Here is a 25,479-nt window from a genome sequence, read left to right as displayed (position 1 = left end):
CCATGAAAATCGAAAGTCCAACCCACACCTGTTCCTGTACACCTGAGCGATTCCCCTGTCTGTGGGTTGCGTGGATCTTACTCCAAGAGTCAAAGACTCATATAGTCCAGCACCTACCTTAGGCAACAAGGGATACTGGGGACTCTAATACCCACCTCCAGCAATAGCTTCAGTAATAAAGATAGATTTCACCTGGCCTCAGAAAGGCCCCCTGTCCCCTCATTGTCAGAAGATTCACCCTCCCCTTCAGGGCTCTTAATTACTTCGTTGGCTAAACTTCCCCATTGCCACAAGGGTGTGTGCATCCCGAGGGTATGTGTTCATCTGTGGCTCTCGCCACCACCACCTCCCTAACGGCTCCTCTGCTGCTACCTTTTCTTCTCCATTGCTAGTGGTAGTTGACTCTTGTGTAGATAATGTAATACACACAGGACAATATATAGTAGGTGTTATGGGACCCAATGGAATAACCATTCATACCAAAACCTGCCATTACAATAAGTCTAAGAAGGCTCTTGGGCTGATCTGGTAGGTATAGTACTTGCTGTACGGTTGGCTGCCCCTTGAAGGGCTTTGCCTATCGTGAGGCTACCCTGAGAAATATAACCCGGACAGTCAAAAATCTCACAAGTAATACCAGGAAGGCTCTTCAAAATATACAGCCTTCTTTCAATTCACTAGCCAATTGTAGTACCGGACAATCGGTTGGCCTTAGACTATCTACTAGCAAAACAAGAAGTAGGTGCGATCACCAATACCTCCTGTTGCACCTCAGCAAACACCTCTGGGGAGATAGAAGTTAATATAAAGGAAATGTTTAAGCAGAATGGCTCTGCTCCTTTGGGGGTAACCAAGATTAACGACATCTGGAATGCAGTAAAAGGTGTCCTGCCCAACCAGATTTTGTGCCTCCCCTTCTTTTGCCCACTGGTGATGATCATACTTTTACCGCTTTTTGTCCCTGTATTCTTGACCTTTCAGCAAGCTTTGTCAGTAAAGAACGGGAAGCAATCAGACTACAAATGGTAATCAAGAAGGGATCTTGGCATTTAGGGCTGCAGCCTGGTGACAATCAGACCTACCTTAGAATAGCAAGGGAAAAGTTTTTCTCCTCTAACTTATGAAATGACAATGCCCATACACAGCAGAAAGTAGTTCTAGAAGATGGACCCCACCCCTCAGCAGCCAACAAGAATGAGAAGCAAACAAACAAGAGGAGGGATTTTGTTTCTAAGGCAACCCTGATGAAATAACTGGGAAAGTTCTTTTTCTTACTGATTTTCTTTAGTCCCTTACTTATAGGCACAACAGCTTAAGAACCCAGTGGGCCCGGGATGGTGCCAGCACGTCATGATCAGTGACCAGATACCAGAGGAAGGTAAGACCCCCAAAAGCACCCACACTGGAACAGATGATCTTAGTTGCCTTCAGATCATTAAAGTATTATAATACCAAAATACCCCCCACACACACAAAAAAAGAAAATCTCCACTATTTTATGTACATGGGTTTTATGAAGATGTATGTTTACGAATTGAGCCTGTGGGTCTGGAGTCCACCTTGCACATGCTAACATTCCTTTTCCTCGCCATAAGCAGTCCTTTAAAACCCCATGCCTTCTGTTGTTTGGAGGAGAAGGTGCTTTCAGAGCAAGAGTTCGCCTTCTCCCTTCCTGGCCAGGAATAAAACCTACTCCACTTTGCTTCCAACTGGATGTTCTTTCTTTGCAACTGGTACAAAGTAAGGAAAGATCCCAAGTTACCAGTGACTAGTTGTCTTTATGACTGTCTTAAGACATCTGTCATCCACAATTGTTGTTTTACTTTGATTTTTCTCAAAAAGCAGCTTGCTGTCAGCCACAGTCTAAAACTTACTGCTTTAGGGGCTTCATGGAAAGGACTTTTGAATATAGGTTTCTGATTACTTTGGAGATTGTGCCATTGGACTAGAGAGAAAGCATGCAGGACTCTAATTAAAAGGCTGGTGTGTACTTAAAGACTGCTAACCCAGTACGAAGGAGAACAAGAGTTAACTGCATGGACTGAACTACTAGAGGACTGAAATAATTTTTATGGCTTTTCTTGTTTGAAAGATTGCCAATTATTTTCATTCTGTTTTTTTTTTTTTTTTTTTTTTTTTTTGAGACGGAGTCTCACTCTGTTGCCCAAGCTGGAGTGCAGTGGCCAGATCTCAGCTCACTGCAAGCTCCGCCTCCTGGGTTCATGCCATTCTCCTGCCTCAGCCTCCCGAGTAGCTGGGACTACAGGCGCCCGCCACCTCGCCCGGCTAGTTTTTTGTATTTTTTAGTAGAGACGGGGTTTCACCGTGTTAGCCAGGATGGTCTTGATCTCCTGACCTTGTGATCCGCCCGCCTCAGCCTCCCAAAGTGCTGGGATTACAGGCTTGAGCCACTGCGCCCGGCCCATTCTGTTTTTTAAAGAAAATTTTTTCTTTTGAGCTATTTATAGTGAACTGACAGAGTATACTCTTGTAAGCAAAATTTAAGGTATTTTTTTTTCTCTCCAGCTGATTTCTCCAGATTTTGGAAATTATTTACAAGTATTCTCAATTTATGGCAATATCGTTATTTGCATAAGTTGAATAAGAATCTGTTTTCTTTTATAACAGGTCACAATTGGAGGCACTGATTGTTTTACCAAGACTTGGACTGGAATGACATATTTTCAGATATGAGCAGAATGTCTTGAGAAACTGAAGCTGACTTATAACAGGTCACAATTGGAGACACTAAGGCTTGGACTGGAATAACGTATTTTCAGGTATCAGCAGAACGCCTTGAGAAACTGAAGTTGCCTTATGGAGCTGGTAACAGCTCCTTGGAAAGCCTGGCCTTATACCTTAACTGCACAGTTCCTTCGCAGGCTTTCTGACCTGTGGAAAACAAAGAATGCCACCTTCTGACAGTCTCAGGGACCTCATGTTTTGAGACCTCAAGAAGAGAGGAATTCACCCAATTTATATAGGTATCTGCAGGCACAGGTAAATCTGTTAGAAATGCTTGTTCCCTGGTGCCATAAAGAAATAGCACTTGGACATAAATTTAATTTCCTCAGCAAGGCCATTTTTACTTTCTGCAGAAAGGGTATACTCGCCAGCAGTTTTGCCATGAGAGGACACTGAATAAAGGAGACAGGGTCATTTATAACCGGACGTGTCCACCCTACCGCTGTGTCCGGTTTCCATTGGCTGGAACGGGACCTCACCTTCTGTATTTGTCCTGACTGGCTGCAACTTAGAACTTCTTAAAAGAGGCAAAGGCAGAGGAGAACAAAGGAAGGAGGAAGTCACTTGTGGAATGCTGAGAAAGGTAACAACACCTTCAAATAAGGAAGAGGAACAGGCTATGACCTAATGCTTGCTTGGAGCAGTATAAGCAAGCCAGGGCAAATATTTAGGCTAAATTGTGGGCACTAAGAACATAAGTACATTGATTTCTTTATTATGGCTAGCAGATATTTAAGAATGTTGGCACAGGTCTGTGAATACATTTTGCTTCTAAGAGAAGTTACTATTTCTTCCTAATTAGATGGGGAGGAAAGTCTTTGAAGAGGAACCTCTACTTTTTACAAATCCTTGGCTGTGCTTAAAAAGCCTTTAAAATCCAAATTAGAGATACCTTAGGAAAATTTCCAGCAAAGCCAATTTATAAGAGCCTACAATAATTCTTGCTGGACTTTGTGCAAATAATCAGGTCAAGTATAAGAAATAAAACTTATTTTGTAAATAAATTGGTCCCACTATGATTTGTCATTGTTAAATATGGGGGACTAAGGAAAGAAAAATCATGTTTCAGAAGAAAGCTATAGTACACCTGTTATTGGATTAACCTTTGACTCCTGGGTGGCAATGTGGTCGCCCATGGTGTGGAGCTGCAGCTGTGCTGCATTCAGTTATTAAAGGTGAAAGTTCTGAATGGAATTCTGAGATGGATTCAGCTGTGCTGCATTCAGTTATTAAAGGTGAAAGTTCTGAATGGAATTCTGAGATGGATTCAGCTGTGCTGCATTCAGTTATTAAAGGTGAAAGTTCTGAATGGAATTCTGAGATGGATTCAAGTCCTGGGGAGTTGGTTCACTGGATGCATAATGAAATGCAAACTTAGTAGGGAAAAGTGAAATATTCAATCCCTTTGTTATTGTTATCTATAATAGCTAAAATAAAGGTGAAAGAGAGTGCTGAGTTGGATCTGAAAGCTAGACCAGACTCAGACATGGGTCTGTCTGAGCTCAGATCACCAGCTTTAACGCTACCCACAAAAAAGGGAAAATTAGGCTAGGCAACCAAAAAGTATCTCTAAGACCTGTGGTTTCCAATCAGTATCTCTGAGACCTATGGTTTCCAGTGTGGGGAAAGGGCAGAACCAATTAACTGTTGAAACCAGAGGATATAATGTGAAGGAATTGTTCCATTTTATAGATTGGTATCAACAGCTTTCTGAAGACCCTTTACTAAAGAGGATTGTGAAAGTAACTAATTTAGGAGCAATGTCTTTGTTTTTAGATGCTGCAGAATTGCACAGCGTTTTTTTGTTTGTTTGTTTTTTGTTTTTTTTTGGTTCATCCAGGACCCACGGCTCACTGTTGAACAATTGCAGATGGGTATGTATAATCCAGACACACAGGAGGTTATTCCTGAGAGAACAGCCAGCCTGGTGGATTGGATAAAAGCCACTGCAAGATCTCTTTACTTTGAGAGGAGGGAACCTATGAAAGCCAAGTGGAGCAGCCCAGATGAAGCAGCTGACGTGCTTCATAGGCAGGTCCTTGGGACTGGCTTTATAATGATAGGGTATTAACCTTGTTTTGGAAATAATTAACTAGTCTGAGTTTGCTTCCAACAGGTTCTAGTTCAAGTGAGCTGGTGTGAAGCCATAAATTCAACATACTCAGGTAAAACCAGTCCCTCTGGGGTCCCTCCAAGGAAAACAGTCATGGTCTTTTGAACCCTCAAAGACAGCTTGAAGTTAGCATTCAAAGCCCAAAGACCCAAAATAAGAAATCATGAAGGGACCACACCCCTTTCAGTTCATTATTGTTCTCTCCTAAAGGACAAACCATCGTTTTTGAAAGTGGATGTAATGAATCAGGAATACTTTTTGGGAGGCTTAGGTTTGTTCTCTTGGGTTCCCCAAGTGTGTGTGTGTGTTTAATTATGGTTCTCCAGCAAGCTGGATGCTAACCAGGTACTACCTCTTCATTCCTTGTCACTATCCCATGATGCCCCTCCACAGCATGAGGCAGACAGAAGGATCGACCACAGGGTTCCCCATGTTGAGGGACGGATAAAAAGAAAGGTGGAGGGACTATCACCAGCCCTATTATCCCATAGAACTGATATTTATGGGTTTTTCTTGGAATAAACATAGAAATTGACCCTCTCTAGTCTTAACATTTGAAACTTACATTTGTCTTACTGACTTCCTTCCTTAGGAAACAAACCCTCTGGCAAGGAATTGAAACCCATCAGACCACCACATCCAGTGAGACACCAGACCCCCCATCCATCATGACTGTTTCCTTGCCCCTCTCTAATTCCTGCTTTTCCACCTTTCCCACTCTATAAACCCCTCAGTTTTACTTGGTTGGGGAGACGGATTTGACTTTATTTCCCATTTTCCTCAGGTACAGCGGTTGATTAAAGACTTCTTCCCTGGCAATACTTGTTGTCCCAGCAATTGCCGTTCTGTGTGGTGAGTAGCAGGACCTAGACTGAACCACAGTATTTTGATAAAAGTTCTGTTTCTCTGAAGAATCCTGAGAATATAGGTTCTGATTCTGGTTCTCTGGAGAATCCTAATACAATCACTATGCCTAGCAGCATGAACATTCAATACCTTCTGGATCATTCAGCTACAGGGAGTTTTAATCAACCCAGCAGGCCCAGTTAGTATTCTCTGAAATCCATTACCACATCATTGTCAAAGCCATACTTCCATGGGCTGCTCCCAGCTAATAACTAAATGTGACCAGGCCTATTTCTGAGAGTTATAAAACTCCAGTGATGGCAGACTATGGCTTAGGGATGGCCTTGCTGAGCCTCTACTAGATTACATAGCAGTGCTTCCATTCTGCCTGCCTTCTGTCTCTCCTTCAGGCAGACACAGACATGCAGTGTGGTCCAAAGTATATCAAAGCCTTTCTGGCGTGCTCCCCATTTTCTCTCACAGGAATGCCCTCAAGTAAAATCCTTGCTCATTTAATCCTGTATTGGTGTCTGCTTCTCAGAATACCCAAATTATTATCCCTAGCTAAGAATTTGGGCAATATGTTGAAAGAGACAATATTCAAAGAAATAAGCAAAGCCACAGTTAAAGAGACTAAACCACTGGCCCTGGAAACAAGGAAGCAGAGCAAGTAGCGTGCTGCTGTATGAATTTGAGGAACTAGGCATAGTGCAGGCGGTAGAACAAGTAACCCGTTGTTTAGAGGAAGATAAGACGGATAGACAAAACCAGGTGGATCTAGCAGTCTCCTGTTCCCAGCAACCCAGCGCTTCTCTTGTGTCTGGCCCACCTACAATGAAGAAAATAGGCTTTTCTCCAAGCAGCTTTTTGTAGGCAGATTCTTCCCCACAACACCCTCCAGATCGAAAGGGTAGCGGGAAAGAGGAAGTCAACTTAGGTATTCTGAAAATAGATAACCCAAGTTCAAATCCCGACTCCACAACTTTCTCAGTATGGACTTAACATTGAGCACTGAGAAGTTAAAGAGTTTCTTGGCTGGGCATGGTGGCTCACGCCTGTAATCCCAGCACTTTGGGAGGCCAAGGTGGACGGATCACCTGAGGTCAGGAGTTCGAGACCAGCCTGGCCAATGTGGTGAAACCCCCATCTCTACTAAAAATACAAAAAATTAGCCGGGCATGATGGTGCATGCCTGTAATTCCAGCTACTCAAGAAGGTGAGCCAGGACAATCGCTTGAACACAGGAGGCGGAGGTTGCAGTGAGCCGAGATCATGCCACTGCACTGCAGCCTGGGCAACACAGTGAGACTCTGTCTCAAAAAAAAAAAAAAAGGAAAAACAGTTTCTTAACTAGCATATTGTTCTGGGTGATGTTATGAGAATTAGATTATCCTTATCAACTCATCGCACATTGCCTACTACACAGTAAACTTATGTGATCTATTTTTATCAGAGAGGTCATCTGGAATTCAGAGCTTTTGGCCAGGTCATCTTGCCTTTTTTTTTTGTCTACTGTCATACCATGAGAAGTGACTTTTCTACATTTGATGAGTGTAGGGGTCTAAACATGACAATTAGGGTCACTGTATTCATTGTGTCATCCAAATATAACAGTATTTTAAAATAAGTGACTACTATGTATGTTAAAAATATCTACCAAGTTTGTAGGCTCATGGATTTCCCCTATTTGTGTTTTCTTTTTTCTTTTCTTTTCTTTTTTTTTTGGAAGGAGTTTTGTTCTTGTTGCCCAAGCTGGAGTACAATGGCACAATCTTGGCTCACTGCAATCTCTGCCTCCAGGGTTCAAGCGAGTCTCCCGCCTCAGCCTCCCAAGTAGCTGGAATTATAGGCATGTGCCACCACGCCCAGCTAATTTTTTGTATTTAGTAGAGACAGGGTTTCACCATATTGGTCAGGCTGGTCTTGAACTCCTGACCTCAGATAATCCACCCACCTCGGCTTCCCAAAGTGCTGGGATTACAGGCGTGAGCTACCATGCCTGGCTGTTTTGTCATTTTTTTCTTTGTATATTCTGAGGCTATGTAATTATGTGGATAAAAATTCAAAATTCTTTTACATTTCTGAGTCACTGATTTTTTTTCATTTTCTCTATTAATACCTGTGCCTTAAAATTCACTGCGTCAAATACAAGTAAATTTAGAAAATCTTTCTTTTGGATTACTTTTGTTTAATTTCCAATATTGCTTTTTTATTTCTATTTATCTTGCTTGTTCTAGGTCAATTTTCACTTCTTTACTTTCTTACAAATTTATTTTTATTCTTTTTCACAGATTTTCAGTCACTATTTCAATAATTTTTCAGAAAAATATCAAGTTTAGAGAGGCTCAGGAGAATATAGAATATTGAGTATAAAGACCTTTGTATCTGATGCATGGACTTTATCACATGGCAATATCAGACAGTCCCAAGCCTGATCAGTCAACCTATGTCTGCATCTGTAGGAGCACTGAGAGCCAGCTCTGGCATCACAGTGATTTAGCAGCAGCAAATCATTGCTGTGTCCTCACAATATTTACCTTAAACCACTTAATTTTCCTCACTGCAGTCTGATCACATTTTTCCCTCTTCACAAAAACTCACACTCACAAAGGAACTGTTTTAACAATTGACATTCAGTTTTAAGCTCTGCTTTATTTTACATGCACACACACATATATCCATTATATATATACACACATTCTCCTGTATTTATATATAGGTAGATATATACACACACGTACATATTGAAGTATGTTCCTACACATTGGGTGTGTACATATTTAGATATATATAGATACAGATATCATTTCACCTAAGTATGATTTTTCAGGAGACTTATGCACACACAAGCATAGACACCATATCTGATTATCACTGCTTTTTTTTTTTCTTTTTTCCCCTTGAGATAGGGTCTTGCTCTGTCACCCAGGCTGGACTGTGGTGGCTCAATCTTGGCTCACTTCAACCTCTGCCTCCAGGGCTCAAGCAATGCTCCTGCCTCAGTATCCCGAGTAGCTGAGATTCCACACGCCTACCAACACACCCAGCTAATTTTTGTATTTTTAGTAGAAATGGGGTTTCACTATGTTGGCCAGGCTGGTCTCGAACTCCTGACCTCAGGTGATCTGCCCTCCTCAACCTCCCAAAGTGCTGGGATTACAGGTGTGAGCCACCACACCAGGCCTATCACTGTATACAAATGATATAATTTTATAAACTTAACACATGTATATTTCCTGCTTACCACAATATTTCCAAGTCAGCCCAAGCAAATTTCCTTTTTATGTTTACGTTTAAAATCTTGTTTTATAATATTCCATTGTATGTCTATGCCATTTTTTAACCAGTTGCCTATTGTTGGATTTGTCTTTTCTAGTTTTTTTTTTCTTTTTGACACAGTCTGGCTCTGTCACGCTGGCTAGAGTGCAGTGGCACCATTTCCGCTCATATATATATATGTATATATACGTAGATATGTCTATATGTCTATATATTATATATGTGTGTGTATATATATATTTTTTGAGATGGAGTCTCGCTCTGTCGCCCAGGCTGGAGTGCAGTGGCACGATCTCGGCTCACTGCAAGCTCCGCCTCCCGGGTTCACGCCATTCTCCTGCCTCAGCCTCCCAAGTAGCTGGGACTACAGGTGCCGCCACCACGTCAGGCTAATTTTTTGTATTTTTAGTAGAGATGGGGTTTCACCGTGTTAGCCAGGATGGTCTCGATCTCCAGACCCTGTGATCCACTCGCCTCTGCCTCCCGAAGTGCTGGGATTACAGGTGTGAGCCACCGCGCCCAGCCTCCTCCACTCATATATTTTTACATGTATTAAAAATATAAATGCAGATCCAAGATAAACCTAAAACAACGTACATCAAAAAGTTTAAAAACAAAATTATGAGTATAGGCCTCTGTCTCCAGTGTCTTGTCTTTTTTTTTTTTTTTTGAGACAAAGTCTGGCCCTGTCATCCAGGTTGGAATGCAGTGGCACGATCTCGGCTCACTGCAACCTAAGCCTTCCAGGTTAAGGTAGTTTTTGTGCCTTAGCCTCCCCAGTTGGGAACACAGGGATGTTCCACCACCCCTGGTTAATTTTTGTATTATATTTTTACAATACAGAATACCAACATGTTTCGGCCGTGTTGGCCAGGCTAGTCTGGAATTCCTGACCTCAAGTGAGACCGTTGTCTCAGCCTCCCAACGTGTTGCAATTACAGATGTGAACCACTGCACCCGTTATAATGAAGGCTCAGATTAACATCCTTGTACTTGAAAGATTTTGTATGTATAGAATAAACCTGCAGTCACATTTTTAAAAAATAGAATGGCTTGGTCAAGGTGTATGCATATGTGAACTCATGATTTGATTATCATCGAATGTTCCTGCATGGAAATTGTACCAATTATACTCCTGCAGGCAATGTATGCCTATTCCCCCGACAGAGTGTTTTTAAACATCTGGGTTTTTGACCAATTGGGAGGAAACTGAAACTTCATCAGTTTTAATAATTATTAGTGATGTTTGACAACTTTTCCCTACCTTCAAACTATATGCATTTTGCTTTCTGTGCAAGATTTATACTTTGTTGATTTAAGTTACTAGTATTTTATTAGACGCCTTTATATATTATGGAAATAAATTCTTATAGTTTGATACTTTTTTAGGGGTGAGGAAGCTGCTCATGTCGAATTCATTAGCTCATTTTAAACTGGTTACATTTGTAAGGTAGAGCAGTTGAGGAGAGGTCCCGCTCTGCGGTCAGATGGGCAAGTCTATTAACTGTGTGCCACGGACATGTCTATGAGCCTCCCTCAGCTTCAGTGCTCTCAGCTACTACAAGGGGTTAATAGTGCCTACCTCTTGGGATGGTTGGAAGGATTAATTGGGATAAACCATCTTAGAGCCTGGCACACAGTAGACCCTATGCAGTTATTGCTACAATTATGGTCAAACTTTTAAGGGTTTTATAGAATATGTCATTGTAAGACATTCTTGACTCCAAGCCTTTAAAATATAAAGGAAATCCTTTCCTGGTTTTGTATTTGTTTGAAATTTTGATGTAGGTGGAATTTATACTGCTGTTAAAGTATGCTGTTTGGAGCCCATGTATTAGTTTTCTAAATGACTCCTGAATTCACCCAACAACTTTTATTGAATAATCCTTTTATCTTTATCATAAACCCAATACATATGTCTGTTTATGAACCTTTTTAGTATCTATTTTTCATCAATTCAAGTCCCACTAGCTGCTCTTCATATTGCCGGCAATATGACACTGTTTGAAGACCTGGTAAAGTTCACTGACTGGATGCTTTTCAATTCTAATATGTTCTGGTCTTACTGGCTTTTTCCCCACAACGTGTCAACTTTCATAACAGTTTGTTGTTTTAAGAACTCGTTTGTACTTGTGTTGTTATGAGACACACACACACACACGTTTTCATTTACAGTTATTGGCTCATAACTCCCATAGCCCTTGTTACAGTCTTTTTTAAAAAAATAATAGTGGCCGGGCGCGGTGGCTCAAGCCTGTAATCCCAGCACTTTGGGAGGCCGAGACGGGCGGATCACGAGGTCAGGAGATAGAGACCATCCTGGCTAACATGGTGAAACCCCGTCTCTACTAAAAATACAAAAAACTAGCCGGGCGAGGTGGCGGCGCCTGTAGTCCCAGCTACTTGGGAGGCTGAGGCAGGAGAATGGCGGGAACCCGGGAGGCGGAGCTTGCAGTGAGCCGAGATTGCGCCACTGCACTCCAGCCTGGGCGGCAGAGCGAGACTCCACCTCAAAAAAAAAATAAAATAAAATAAAATAAAATAAAATAAAATAAAAAAAATAAACAAATAATACTGGGCGTTAGGCTTCAGGAGCAGGACTTCGGAAACAGAATCTCTCTACCTTCTCCTGACCTCCTTTGAGCCACCTCAAGGCAGGACTCTCAATCTCACCCAACCTTTCTGACGTGGATCCTAAGATCCTCATTCCATAAAGGGCCATACCCCCCATACCCTGGGGGAAGGAATGCTGATGTTACGCAGCTGCCATAAAAACCCCAGAGCACTGGGCTCCAAAGGCTTCTGGGTAGCTGAACACCTGGAGGCTCCTGGAGGGCGGCGCTCCAGGAGGGCATGGGAGCTCCACCCCGTTCCCCCACAGCCTCCTCAAATGCATCTCTCCATCTGCATCCTTTGTAATGAATCAGTACACATGTTCCACTGAGTTCTGTGAGCTGCTCCAGCAAATGAATCAAATCCAAAGAGTGGGTTGTGGGAACGCCAACTTGAAGCCCACTGGTCAGAAGTTCCAGAGGCCTGGACTTGTGACTGGTGTCTAGGGAGTGGGAGGAGTCTCGGGGCCGGCTGGCCCCTCTCCCTGTGGGATCTGACACTATCTTCAGGTAGATAGCCTTGGAATTAAATTGGAGGATTCCCAGCCAGCTGGTGTCTGCTGCTTGGTGTGTGTGAAATGCCCCCACATTTAGCCACCGACATTTTCTGCGTTCGTGATTGTTGTGGTTGAGAATAGAGGAAGGACACAGTTATAAGAAGACTTTTCCCTAAGCAGTACTTTATTAGAAATTTGGTAAATTCATTAAAAAATGGACACATTGGTGATGTTAAAGTTCCCTATCAAATTATATAGTATATTATTTTCATTTGCTTAAGTTTTTATGGTTTCCTGAAGACACTTAACACATTTATTCCATTTTTATTTATTCCTAAATTTAAAGTACATGGTTCCTGTGTAGTTTATTGCTGTGATAACAAAAATAGGTGTTTTATTACATTTTCTATAATATGAAACTTATCCACATTTACTATTCTCCTAGAATTTTACTGGTTTTTATTTTTTGAAGTTTTACAGAAATTTTCAGATTTTTAATATATGACATCTCAGATGAATTTAAATCCTTCTTTGAAGGCTGTATCATTTATATGTCTCATTTTTTGGCCTCGTATACAATTGCACTGATTGATACATCAAAATAATGACTAACAGTGAAGAAAGGAGAGAAAAATCTGATTGTTTTTGCTTGATCAAAAGAGATGATAGGATTATCTTTTTTGACTGATTTTGAAAGAAATACAATGCTGAAATATTTTATTCTAATATTTTCTTTAAATTTTGCATCATTATTCATAAATTTGATCATTAGTTTGCATGTATTTGTGAATGGGTGTTTGTGTGTGTTCACTACCTTCGTTACATTCCGATATAAAAGTATGTGTCATTCATAATTAAACATGTCAGTGACCGACCCTTCCTTCCATTTTAAACTTCTGGATTGTGTTACATAGCACTTTAATGATTTGTTCTTTGAAGGTTTTATGAGAATCCCTATTAAAATTGTGATAACCATTTTAATTTTATGTTAACTAGGTTACATTGTCATGTTTTGTAGCCAATGTTTGATAAATGATAAATGCCTAGAAAATTATCAATTTCAGTTTTGCAATTAATCTACATCTGGTTGAGTGATTTCTTATGTTTAATAGAATATGTTGTGAAATCCTCCTATTGAACGTAAGTGTGTATGTGATTTTGTTTTTATTTTTTCTCATTTTCCTCATTAATTTAGTGGTTTATTTTATGAATTGTTTTCAAAGTCTCAGCCTTTATATTTAATATTTTAATTTTCCTGTGTTAATTTTTGATTTCTTTTCATTAGTTATGTGTTTTTGTGTTCATTTCTCAAAAATTTAGATTTGATAATATACATATATAAATATATTTATGCCTTAAATAGCAGTATTATATACACTAAAGCAAATTGATCACAAATTTATTTATTTATTTATTTATTGAGACAGAGTCTCACTCTGTCCTCCAGGCTGGAGTGCAGCGGCGCGATCTCGGCTCACTGCAAGCTCCGCCTCCCGGGTTCACACCATTCTCCTGCCTCAGCCTCCTGAGTAACTGGGACTACAGGTGCCCGCCACCACACCTGGCTAATTTTTCGTTTTTGTATTTTTTAGTAGAGACAGGGTGTCACCGTGTTAGCCAGGATGGTCTTGATCTCCTGACCTCGGATCACAAATATATTTTTATTGGGAGATATATGAAGTTGCTTATATGATTATTTCCTTTGATATATTAAGAAAAAATATTTTTTCATATTGTACCATCTTTGTTTTCCTGGAATATAATTCATTACTTCCTGATGTCTTATTTTTTAACTGTGCTATTCTTTCACTAATATTTCATTTCCTATTTTTTTGCATCAATATTCATAAATGAGACAGATCTCTAGTTATTTTTGTATTACACTATGTTGGTACTATGGTTTGAATGTGTTCCCCCAAGAGCATGTGTTGGAAACTTAATCCCCAATATAACAGTGTTGGAAGGTAAGCCCTAATGGGAGATGCTGAGGTAATGAGAGCTCTACCCTCATGAATGGATTAATACCAATTATAAAGGGGCTTGAAGTTTTGAGTTCAGGCTCTTGCTCCCTCTCACTCTCATTGCCCTTTTGCCATGGGACGGTGCAACAAGAAGGCCTTCTCCAGACATTGGCCTCTCAATCTTAGAATTCCCAACCTCCATAACAATGAGCCAATAAACTTCTGTTCATTGTAAACTACCCAGTCTCAGGCACAGAGGGGCCCCAATTTATGATGGTTCGACATATGATTACTCAACTTCACGACAGTTGTATCAGGACATAACCCCAGTGTAACTCAGTGAGCATCTGGACTTAACAATGGTTTGACTTTGATTTTTTGTCTTTATAATGGGTTTATAGGGACATTAAATGCATTTTCAACTATGATATTTTCTATTTATGGTGGGTTTATTGGGACACAGCCCCACCATAAGTCAAGGGGCATGTGTATTCTGTTATAGCAGCACAAAATGAACTAGAACTGGCAGTATTTTGATACCATGTTATATACCACTCGTAAGTTATGTAGGTACACCTTTATTTTATGAAATAGTGCTTCTCAGTCTGTTTGTGTTGCTATAAAGAAATGCCTGAGGATGAGTAATTTATTTAAAATAGAGGTTTCTTTGGCTCATAGTTCTGGAGACTGTACAAGAAGCATGGCACCAACACCTGCTTCTGGTGAGAACTTGGGGCAACTTCCACCCATGCCAGAAAGGGAAGGGGAGTAGGCATCACATGGCAAGAGAGGAACTGAGATAGAAGAGGAGGAAATGACAAGTCTTTTCAACAACCAGTTCTCTAGAGAACTCAGAGTAAGAACTCACTCATCCCTGCAAGAATGGCACCAAGCCATTCATGAGGGATCCACCCCAATATTCCCAACACCTCCCACCAGGCCCCATCTCCAACACTGGTTATCAAATTTCAATATGAGACTCGGTGGGGCCAAAGACACCATATCCAAACCACGGCATTCTGCCCCTGACCCCCTAAAACTCATATTCTCACATTGCCAGATAAAATCATCCTATCAACAAAGTCTTAACTTGGTCCAGCATCAACTCAAAAGTCCAAAGTCCAAAGTCTCATCTGAGACTCCAGGCAAGTTCTTTACAGCTGTGAACCTGTAAAATAAAAAACAAGATATTTACTTCCAAGATACAAACGTGATACAGGCATTGGTTAGACATTCCCATTCCAAAAGGGAGAAATCAGCCTAAAGAAAGAGGTAATACTCCCCACATTAAGTCTAGAACTCAGAAGGGCAGATACAAAAACTCAAAGCCCCAAAATATTCTCCTTTGACTCCATGTCCCACATCCTGGGCACAACGGTATGAGGTGTGGGCTCTCAAGGCCTTGGGCAGCCCCGTCCCCATGGCGTTGCTGTGTGAAGCCCATGTAGCTTTTATCATGTATTGGAGTCCAGTGCTTGCGGCTTTTCCATGCTGAGAGTGCATGCGCTGGTGACTCTAGAATTCTGGGGTCTGGAGGATGGCAACCCTACTCCCACAGCTCCACTAGGCAGTGCGTGGTGGAGACACTTCGTGGGGGCTCCAACCCACAAAGAGCCTCAGTCAGTCTCACACTGTGTGCCTGCAGTCTTAGCACCGCATGGAAGCCCCAAACATTACAGCTTGCACCCTCTGAAGCAGTGGTCTAAGCAGTAGCTTGAGCCCTTTGAGCTTTAGCTGTGGTCCGAGCAGCCAGGATGTGGGAAGCAGCTTCCCAAGACTGCACAGGGTAGCAGCACCCTAGGCCTGGCCCAGAAGCCATCTGTCCTTCTAGGCCTGTGGACCTGTAATGGGAGAAGTAAACTCAAAGATTCTGAAATGCCTTTGGACTTTTTTCACACCGTTCTATTACCAAGTGGCTCTCTTTTTTTATCTGTGCTAATCTTTCTAGCAAGTGGTTGTTCAGCTGTCCCCCTCAGATTTCCTCTCCTGAAAAATGCTCTTCTCTTTCTCATGGCCAGGCTTGAGTTTTCCAAATTTTTATGCTCTGTATCCCTTTTAACCCTATGTTCCAACGTTAAGTCCTTCCTTTGCTCCCATATTTGACTGTCGACTGTTGGTTGTAGCCATACCACTTCTTGAATGTTCTGCTGCTTAGAAATTTCTTCTGCCAGATACTTTAGGCCATCACTCTTAAATTCAGGTTTCCACAAAGTGCTAGAGTGTATACACAATGCAGCCAAATTATTTGCTAGGGTATAACTTTGCTTCAGTTCCCAGTAAGTTCCTCATTTCCGTCGGAGACCTCCTCAGCATGTCCTTTACTGTCGGTATTTCTATCAGCATTTTGGTCACAACCAGTCTCTAGGAAGTTCCAAGATTTCCCTTCCTATCTTCTTCTGAGCCCTCTAGACTCTTCCAGCCTCTGCTCATTACCCAGTTCCAAAGCTGCTTCCAAATTTTTAGGTATTTTTATAGCAACATTCCACTCCTCAGCACCAATTTTCTGGTCTTAGTCCATTTTTGTTTCTATAAAGGAATATATGAAACTGAATAATATAGTTTTTAAAAGCAGCTTATTTGGCTTATGGTTCTGGAGTCTGCAAAAAAAATAATGGCTCCAGCCGGGTGTGGTGGCTCATGCCTGTAATCTCAGCACTTTTGGAGGCCCAGTCGGGTGGATCACCTGAGGTCAGGAGTTCAAAACCAGCCTGACCAACATGGTGAAACCCTATCTCTACTAAAAATACAAAAGTTATCTGGGTGTGGTGGCGGGCACCTGTAATCCCAGCTACTCGGAAGGCTGAGGCAGGAGAATCGTACGAACCCCTGTGGCAGAGGTTGCAGTGAGCCAAGAGTGCAGCTTTGCACTCCAACCTGGGAAACAAGGGCAAAAATCCATCACACACACACACACACACACACACACACACACAAGCATGGCACCAATATCTGCTTCTGGTGAGGGCCCTCAGGAAGCTTCCACTCATGATGAAAGAGGAATAGGAGAAGACATCACATCATGAAAGAGGAGGCAAAGGAGTTGCCAGGCTGTTTTCCTATTTTTTTAGAGACAGGGTCTCACTCTGCAGCCCAGGCTGGAGTGCAGTGGTACAATCATAGCTCACTGCAGCCACAACCTCCTGGGCTCAATCAATCCTCCCCACTCAACATCCTGATAAACTAGGACTACAGGCATGCACCACCATGTCTGGTTAATTGTTTCTATTTTTTTGTAGAGATGGGGTCTCACTATGTTGTCCAGGCTGGTCCAAACTCCTGGCCTCAAGCAATCCTTATGCCTCTGTCTCCCAGAGTGTTAGGATTACAGGCATGAGCCCCTGTGCGCAGCCTAGGCTCTTCTCAATAACCAGCTCTAATGGGAGTTCAGAGTGAGAATTCACTCACTTCTGTGAGAAGAGCAGCAAAAGCCATTCATGAGGGATCTGCTCTCACCACTCACACACCTGCTGCCAGGCCCCACCTCCAACACTGTGGATCAAATTTCAACACGAGACTTGCTGGGCTCAACAAACCATATCCAAACCATAGCAGTTCTGTATACTGAATGTCTGTGTGTCTCCAAAATTTCTACGGTGAAATCTAATCTCTAAGGTAATGGTATTAGGAGATGGGACCTTTGGAAGGTGTTGGAGTCATGATGGTGGAGGCCTCATACATGGGATTAATGCCCTTAATAAAAGAGGCTCCAATTTACCAGCTCAAATGGTATACACAGCTTTGTGTCTAAGCCCCCACAACTGTGATTCCCTCATTGTTTATACTGTATTGTATTGATTAACTTGCATACAACTTTCACTAGAACATGTTATCATATGGCATTGCTTCAAGCACTTCTCCACTGAAAAACAAACTACCCATAAAAAAGAAAACAAATATATTTATGTAATTATTTATAGTTTTTAATTTTAATACATTTTATTGTACATTAAAACAGCACAATTAAAGGGGTCCCAGTGAGGTTGGTAGTGCCTTCCACTATGTGAGGACACTTTACAGTGTCTTCTTACGAAGATGGTCATGTATGAACCAGGAACCGCCCCTCACCAGGCACCAAGCTGCCGGTGCCATGCTCTTAAAAACCTCTCAGCCTCCAGAACTGTGAGAAATAAATTTATGTTGCTGATAAGCCACCTAGTTTATGATATTTCCTCAAATGGACTAAGAAATGGTTTATACAGCATTGCAATATATTTTACTTAAATGTATAAGTACATTTCAGGGGATAACGTCTTCTGTTTCTTTTTGTGTGGAGTAGGGAGTAAGTGCATTTTAGACAACTTCATTTTTTTGTTGTTAGCAATAGGTTCGTTTAGATTTGTCATCTGGATTGATGTTTGGAAATTTATGTTTATGTTGAAACTGTTAAATTTTGTTTCATATTTTCAAGTACCTTTCCCTCAGGTATAACAAGGATTTATTTCCCACTTCTTTAGTGCCTTTTTAGCTCTAATTACCTCTGATTAACATTTCCTATGTTAATTGCACTCTATCCTTTATTTTTTAAGTTCGTGGTTTATCTGTTTACTAATTATTTTTACAAAAAAAAAAATCAGCCTTTACATTGTCATTCTCTGTTCAACAAATTTTTAGTTTAATATTTATTAATTCCTCCTGCTTACCTTAGTTGTGTTTGTATGTGTTTGTATATATGTGTGCATGTGTTCATGCTGTGGTCTTTTTAAAATTTAAGTTTGAATACCTAGTTAATTAGGCTCTTTGTTTCTAAGACAATATACATTAGTATTTAAAATTAGGAGTTATACTCTTGAGTACAGATCTAGAAGTATCCTGTATATTATGGTATGCATAATTTGCCATTGTCATATTATATTCTAAATGATTTTGAATTCACTCCTACATCAAATTATTTATGAGAGACAATTAAAAGTGGTAGTAGCTTATTTTCTTTTACTTTTTTTTTTTTTTGAAACAGAGTCTTGCTCTGTTGCCCAGGCTGGAGTGCAGTGGCATGATCTCGGCTCACTGCAAGCTCCTCCTCCTGGGTTCACGCCATTCTCCTGCCTCAGCCTGCAGAGTAGCTGGGACTACAGGCGCCCGCCACCACGCCAAGCTAATTTTTTTTTTTTTTTTGTATTTTTAGTAAAGACAGGGTTTCACTGTGTTAGCCAGGACGGTCTTGATCTCCTGACCTCGTGATCCACCCGCCTCGGCCTCCCAGAGTGCTGGGATCACAGGTGCGAACCACTGTGCTCAGACGGGAGTAGCTTATTTTCTCATATTGACCTCAGAGAATGTTGCCTGTACTACTTTTAATATCTAGATCTAATTGACAGTTTCACTGTACTCTATTTCACAATTAGTTTTGTTATTGTTCCCTTAATATTGGAAAATGCGATATATATTTTCATGGCAAAAACTGACACGACTTAATTTACTTCTATGCACTAGTACTGGGTTATTTCCCATATATCCCTGTTCCCAGCCCTACCCTAACTCTATCCCACACTGAAGTTGTAGTTTAGCATTAGCTGTGGCAACAAAAACCATGCCTCCACGACGTTTGGAAAACTGTAAAATGGAAGAGCATATGGACATAGACTACAGACTGAAAATGTTTCCCTGTCAGTGAAATTCAGTGAACTGATTTAGTGACATGTGAGCCATGAGACAAAGTGATTTCTGTATCTTCAAAGGGGAAGAATTACTAGGTAAATTTCTCTTAGTATATTTGCATGTGTGGATATCCATCAAATCGAGACACATGAAACGTAAGCAAACCTGACTTGTTTTAGGCTTTTTTGGTTGTAGCTGAAATGATACCATTTTTGTAGACCCCAGGGCTGAATCCCTAAGTCCTCTTAGGGGCGAGGGCCAGCGCACACGCTGCATCACTCACAGAGCAGACCTTTGTGTGGCAAAGGCTTCTTTGTTCCTGACTGCAGCAGGGGAGTGGTCAGATCGTAGGAAAGCCCTTGGTAACATTTCACCCAGACTCGGTGGCAGTAATACTTCTGTTATTTGACATTTTTCTGAATGAACTGATGAGGGAACAAGGAATCCCATATATTCTAAAAATATCCCTTTGTTATTTTCCTCAGTTAGAAATCTGCCAAAAATATGTATTTCTTTTGTTATATTTTAAGTAACTGAATAGCACATACTTAGTTTCAACTGAATAATTTTTGCTGAAAAAATACTTCATCTTTTTGAAATTATGAGTGTGAGGCTAATATACCCCTTGCTTACCAAAATAATCATTAAGTGATAATGTTACATTAATACAAGTTCCAAAGACTCTCAAAAAGAAAATCTTGGTGATTAATTTCTGTGCAATCACCTTTTCATGTCCAAAAATATGCACAAATCTCACATCTATATATATCACTAAAAAAAAACCAACAAACCAACAAACCTATGTTTCGAGCTTTTTGTCCAGACTACATTTGATCCTCACAACAATCCCGCAAAAGTAGGTGGAACTGTACCCATTTCTCATATGAAGAAACTGAAGTACAGAAAATTTAAGTAACTTCCTTAGACTGTGAAACTGAATGGTTGGTAAGAAGCAGAGTCAGCATTCTAACTATCCTTTGTCTCCCAAGCCACTTTATTTTCTACTAACCATTGTCCTACTATAAATCCTGAACTTAACGATTATCTGGCTCAAGATACTATTTGAATAAAAACATGGTATTTCACAATGCAGGGAAGTGTACATTTGGAGAAACTTTCCACAGCTTTCTGGGCTCAGCTTAAAAACACCTCTCTGAAAGCTCTGCCACTACTGGGACTCATTTTTTGAGACTTTGGTGTTGGCACAGTCTTTGAGAATACACCATCTGGTCTCATTCTTTGGGTGTTTAGTTCATCTAATCTCTCTTTCTCCTGCACAACTGCAGGGCAGGGACCTCAGATGTTTGGAATTTATTTGGAATCTGTCACTCACCTTGCATGCCAGTGATAGTCAGGCATCAAGGGTGTCCTGATTGGTGAATTCTTTCGCTAAGAGGAGTCAAGAGGAAAGGAATATGGCAAAAGGTCCAGGCAAATAGACTGAGGTACTTACTAGAACCAGGAGTCATATAAGAAGGGAGAGGCAATGTAAAATTATAGGAGGCTGAGGCACACTCTGAAGCAGTGGACTAAAATCACTGAGCTGGCAGCCTATAGATAAATGCCCCATGGCTCCTACGTTCTGTAAGGAGCTTATTCATGTCCATCTTTGCTCCACTTGGCTGAAGCATCCATATTTAAAGGCTGTACTTGTGTCTCCAGCAGCTACACTCAGCTAGTCCACCTGCTCCTAGTGAACATGGTAAGTGCAACTGCTCTGGACATACACTGTTTGAGTTCCAGTCTTTGTTCCACTAATTCACAGCTATGGGTCATAAACTCTATGGGCAAAACCTTTAAATTCTCTATTATTTACCTCATCAGGATAATGAGAAAAATTATAGCAAGTACCACATTAGGTAGTTCTGACAAATTCATCCTTTTGCATGCAAATTACATGGTATAAAAACTCTTAAATGTGCCGTATTTGTTGGACAGTCAGGACAGTGTGAGTAACCTGGGACTCACGATTCAGACTCCTAGCATATTTTTCAGCTACTTCAGCCAAGATAAGTGCATTTGCAGTTGATGCAGATCGTAAGTTATGCAGGTAAGTCATTAAAATGGCATAATTATCTTTCACATTCATTTTTTCTTTGCTTGCTTGCTCAAAAGGTGTATTAAAATTGTCCACTAAGAGTCTGGAGTTAGGATTTTCTATTTTTATCAGTTGTGTATCTGATACAATGTTATTAAATGTATACAAAATTTGAATAGTTATATATTCCTGTGAATTACAATTTAATGTTTATGTATCATTCCTTTTTATCTCCGGCAAAGTGTTTATCCTTACCATAAACTTTGTCTACAATCAAGACAGTCACAGCACCTGTTTGGTTTTTTCCCATCTTACTACTTTGAATATTTCTGTATTTTTATGTTGTGTGTATTTTAAATAGGATGTTTCATTTTGATTGTAATGAAGTCTTATAGCCTTTGACTTTCAGTCTTTAAACTGCTTTCATTTAATCTAATTAAGTTGTATGTAAATTTTCTATATTACTCTTACACTTAGTTTTTAGTACTTTCTATATTTTATTATCTTTCCATTATTTTATTCTCACTGGTTTTAGTATTTTTGTTCTATTTTCCCTTTTATAATCTTGTTACTTTTATGTTGAAATCTTTTGTCTAAAGCCCCTTGTTGGGAAAGTCTAGAGACTTTGTATATCAAATACAAAGCACTGTGCCTCTGAGCCTAGGATTTGCTGTTACAAAGAATTATTGAGAAGGTGGCTAAACTGCATAGGAACACCATTTCTGTTTTTATAGAGTGAGCTATTAATGCCATTGTAAGAATTACCAATGTAGTGCTTTGTAAGTCCTCTAAGATCTGCATCTGTTACATTTGGCCAGACCCACTTGAACAGTCCTTTTCATTAGATGCTAATTACTGGCTTCTGTGCAAGGGACAGAATGATTATTCACACAACTCACATCCACACAACAGCCAATCCTGTTAGGCTTTGACCTTCAGCTTTCAGCTCTGTATTTACTTTATTACATAAACATAAATATTGTGATGTATATTCTTTTATATATATTTTCAAATACATAGCTCTTATACATATATATTATATATATATCATTCTTAAATATATATTTCCAAATATAAATTATTTCATGTCAAGCTAAACAGGATAAAAACATGTAAACATATACACTTGGTTTTGGTCAAGTAAAACACAAAATCACAAGTTCATCACAGTTTAACAAGTGCACTTGAAGGGGAAGGAGGAAAAGAACAAACTGTAAACAAACAGATGAGCAGCTGCAAGACCCTGTGAGGGTCCATTTGTTAAGGCTATTATAGCACAAAGCTACTAGTTCAATGAAAACTTCTCCTTTCACTCTGCCACATTTACTCTTGAGGGTCTTCAAAATAAGTGTGAAAATTCAGTAAACACTACACTAGAACTGAGTTAATCCTGTTGAAAACAGAGATGACAAAAAAAAGCCATAAGCTGACATTAATATTAATTTCACCAAAACAGTAACTTTAAGGACTTATTTTTTTAACACAGATAATCACCATAATCCTAGGGGAAAAGATATGCAGAATAGACAAGAAAACAGAAGCACTGCCTCAACAGCCCCTGAAAGCAATAAGAGTGTCAACACAGGGAAAACAGGCAATAAATAGCAGACGACAGAACCTCAGCAGACTAGACCACATGCCACAGCACGATGCTACAGATTCAAATTGAAATATTCTTCCAGCTCATCATGAAGCAAGTCCCACTGGTCCTCAGAGAAGGGTAACTCATCTCTCAGTGAAAGAAACCGCTTAAACAACAGACTGGCCAGCCGAAGCACGACAAGCTCCTTCTTACTGCTTTTATAGAGCATGTCGCCCTCTCCCATTCGCACAGGCTCCACAAGTTGATGCCAGTATGCGCCGAATGACCCACCACCTGGCCCAGGAGGCTCATCTCCCCAGCCCTCAGGGTATTCATGCTTGTAAAAGCATGTGTCTCCAAATGGGCAGTTACCCCTGCCTTCCGCAAAATACCTGCAGGCCTTGTTGCTCATTGCCTCCTTGTATTGCTGAATAAGTTTCTGCTTCTCTTCCTCCTCCTCCACCCAGAACTCACTGGGAATGACCAAGTCGGAGGTGACCCTGCACTGCGGGCAAGACTTGATGATCCTGTTATCAAACTGTCTGGCACTTCTCCACCTGCGGATACACCTAATACAGAAGGTATGGTTGCAATTGGAAAGAATGCCAAAGCGGCGGTCATTGGGGTTGGCTTTCTCATAGACAACCTCCATGCAGATGCCACACACCTTGTCCATACCACGCTGCACAGCAAACGAGAGTTCCATATCTTTCTCGTGTGCTTCAATGCAGGCCCTTATATGGTCTTCCCTCTGGGCAGCATCCATGGGGTGCAAGGCTTGCAGCCCACACATGTCGCATATGTCTCCATGGAGGAACATACAGCTCTCCCCACGAAAGCAAACTCCCCTGGAAGCATAATAGCAAAACCGCAACCCCCTGCCCACAGCCATCTGCTTCCTCTCAGTCTCTGAGCTCTGTGGAGGAGCCTCGGGGGCAGACGCAACCCAGCGGCCCCGGTAGGGCTGCCCTGGAACAAACTCAATGGCATCCGCCCAGCTTTCTACACCCGCTCCTCCAGCAGCTCCACGGTCTGCATTGTCTCTCTCGGCTTCAAAGAAACCCCTTTCAGCAGCCGAGCCAATCACAGGCAAGGAAAGGGAGGATGCAGCCGGGGGGGCTTCCGCCACTTCCTGAGTCGGGGGCTCGATGTGCGCAGCCGTGCTAGGGCCTCCACCTGCAGAGGCCCCAGGCGGCGAAACGCTGCCCTCAGTGGCCATCTTCCGACCAGAAAGGTCGTGGGAATAGCGACAGTTCTCCCCCTCCTTGCACTGCCCATGTATATAATACCTGCAGATGATCTGCTTTGTCCAAATGCCGCTGCTTCGGCTTGGAAACGGATTGCGCCAGGCTCCTCCTCCTGAGGCTGGAGCAGGCCTCAGGCCTCCTGTGCGGAGGTGGGCAGGGACTGGAGCTACAGGGAAGGAGGCCCAGGCCACAGGCGCATGTGGCAGGGCTGAATCTGGAGCAGCAAATTCCCTGGAGGGCTCACAGACGGGAAGGTCCGGCCCAGACACACCCTCCCCTGCTGCCTCAGCACCTGCCTGGGCCCCGGCTGCCTCGTGGGCTTCTAAGGGAGCTGCAGGCTCTTCCATGGCAGCTTCTTCACCCCGAAATGGTGCCAGAACGTCTCCGGTATTTTTTCTTTATGGGCTTGAGGCCCGGAGTGTCGGCCACGCTCGGAGGCTTCTCTAGGGGAAGTGTGCATCTCTTTTCCTTCCCCCCCGGTTCTTGGCTCCCTCTGACTGTGTGTTCCTACCTACTTCCGGGCACAGGCAGCACTGGCGGACACTTCCTGTGGGGGCAACGTACGTGCTGCGCTCGGATTTTACCGCAATTTTCCAATCTGACATATTTTTTGTTCACACAGGCAGGGACCAACCCAGCCCCTTTTGTCTGCCTTCTGCCTCTGCTTCGCTGTGTTCCGGCAGTCCCTAATTCCCTTCTCACACCGTTTCCTCAGGAGAATGAGGTTTTACTTTAATCTCTTTTGGTTTCAGTCATGCACGTCTTCGTTGTATTTTCGTATCTGTCTGCCTTAAAAAAAATTAGAATCCAATGGATTCTGAAACATTTCATACATGAATTATATAAATCCTTTTTTGATTCACTCCATCTTATGTCTGTGTTTTTTTTCTTTTAATGCCCTGTCACTGCTGGAAGATTTTTTCGATTTGCTCTGTTGACAAAGCGTCGTTTCTTTTGGTCTTTG

At 41.5% G+C, this 25,479-nt stretch overlaps 1 protein-coding gene across 3 annotated transcripts; it reads right to left on the bottom strand.

Moving 5' to 3' along the window:
• Positions 1-13,919: 13,919 nt before the first annotated feature.
• MKRN3 (makorin ring finger protein 3) lies at positions 13,920-24,982 on the bottom strand. Of its 3 annotated transcripts, none has more exons than XM_033190748.1 (2): positions 23,661-24,982; positions 13,920-15,221 (listed from the first exon to the last, which is right to left on the bottom strand). In XM_033190748.1, the coding sequence occupies exons 1-2, from the start codon at positions 24,860-24,862 to the stop codon at positions 15,155-15,157; spliced, it is 1,269 nt and encodes a 422-aa protein (XP_033046639.1). In that variant the 5' UTR covers positions 24,863-24,982; the 3' UTR covers positions 13,920-15,154. The 3 variants fall into 3 exon arrangements, with proteins under 3 accessions (XP_033046639.1, XP_033046638.1, XP_033046640.1); XM_033190749.1 differs by lacking the exon at positions 13,920-15,221 and adding an exon at positions 22,707-23,076 and having other exon boundaries at positions 23,661-24,976; XM_033190747.1 differs by lacking the exon at positions 13,920-15,221 and having other exon boundaries at positions 22,627-24,976.
• Between the last annotated feature and the right edge of the window lie 497 nt (positions 24,983-25,479).

Source organism: Trachypithecus francoisi, unplaced genomic scaffold, assembly GCF_009764315.1.
Source record: "Trachypithecus francoisi isolate TF-2019V2 unplaced genomic scaffold, Tfra_2.0 Lachesis_group3, whole genome shotgun sequence".
NCBI lineage: Eukaryota > Metazoa > Chordata > Mammalia > Primates > Cercopithecidae > Trachypithecus > Trachypithecus francoisi.
The sequence above is the reverse complement of the archived record's forward strand: the minus strand, read 5'-3'. Positions and strand labels throughout refer to the sequence as shown.

What these genes read in the sequence shown, in the direction of transcription:
- MKRN3 (XM_033190747.1), bottom strand. Translation starts at nt 24,862, where the DNA reads ATGGAAGAGCCTGCAGCTCCCTTAGAAGCCCACGAGGCAGCCGGGGCC.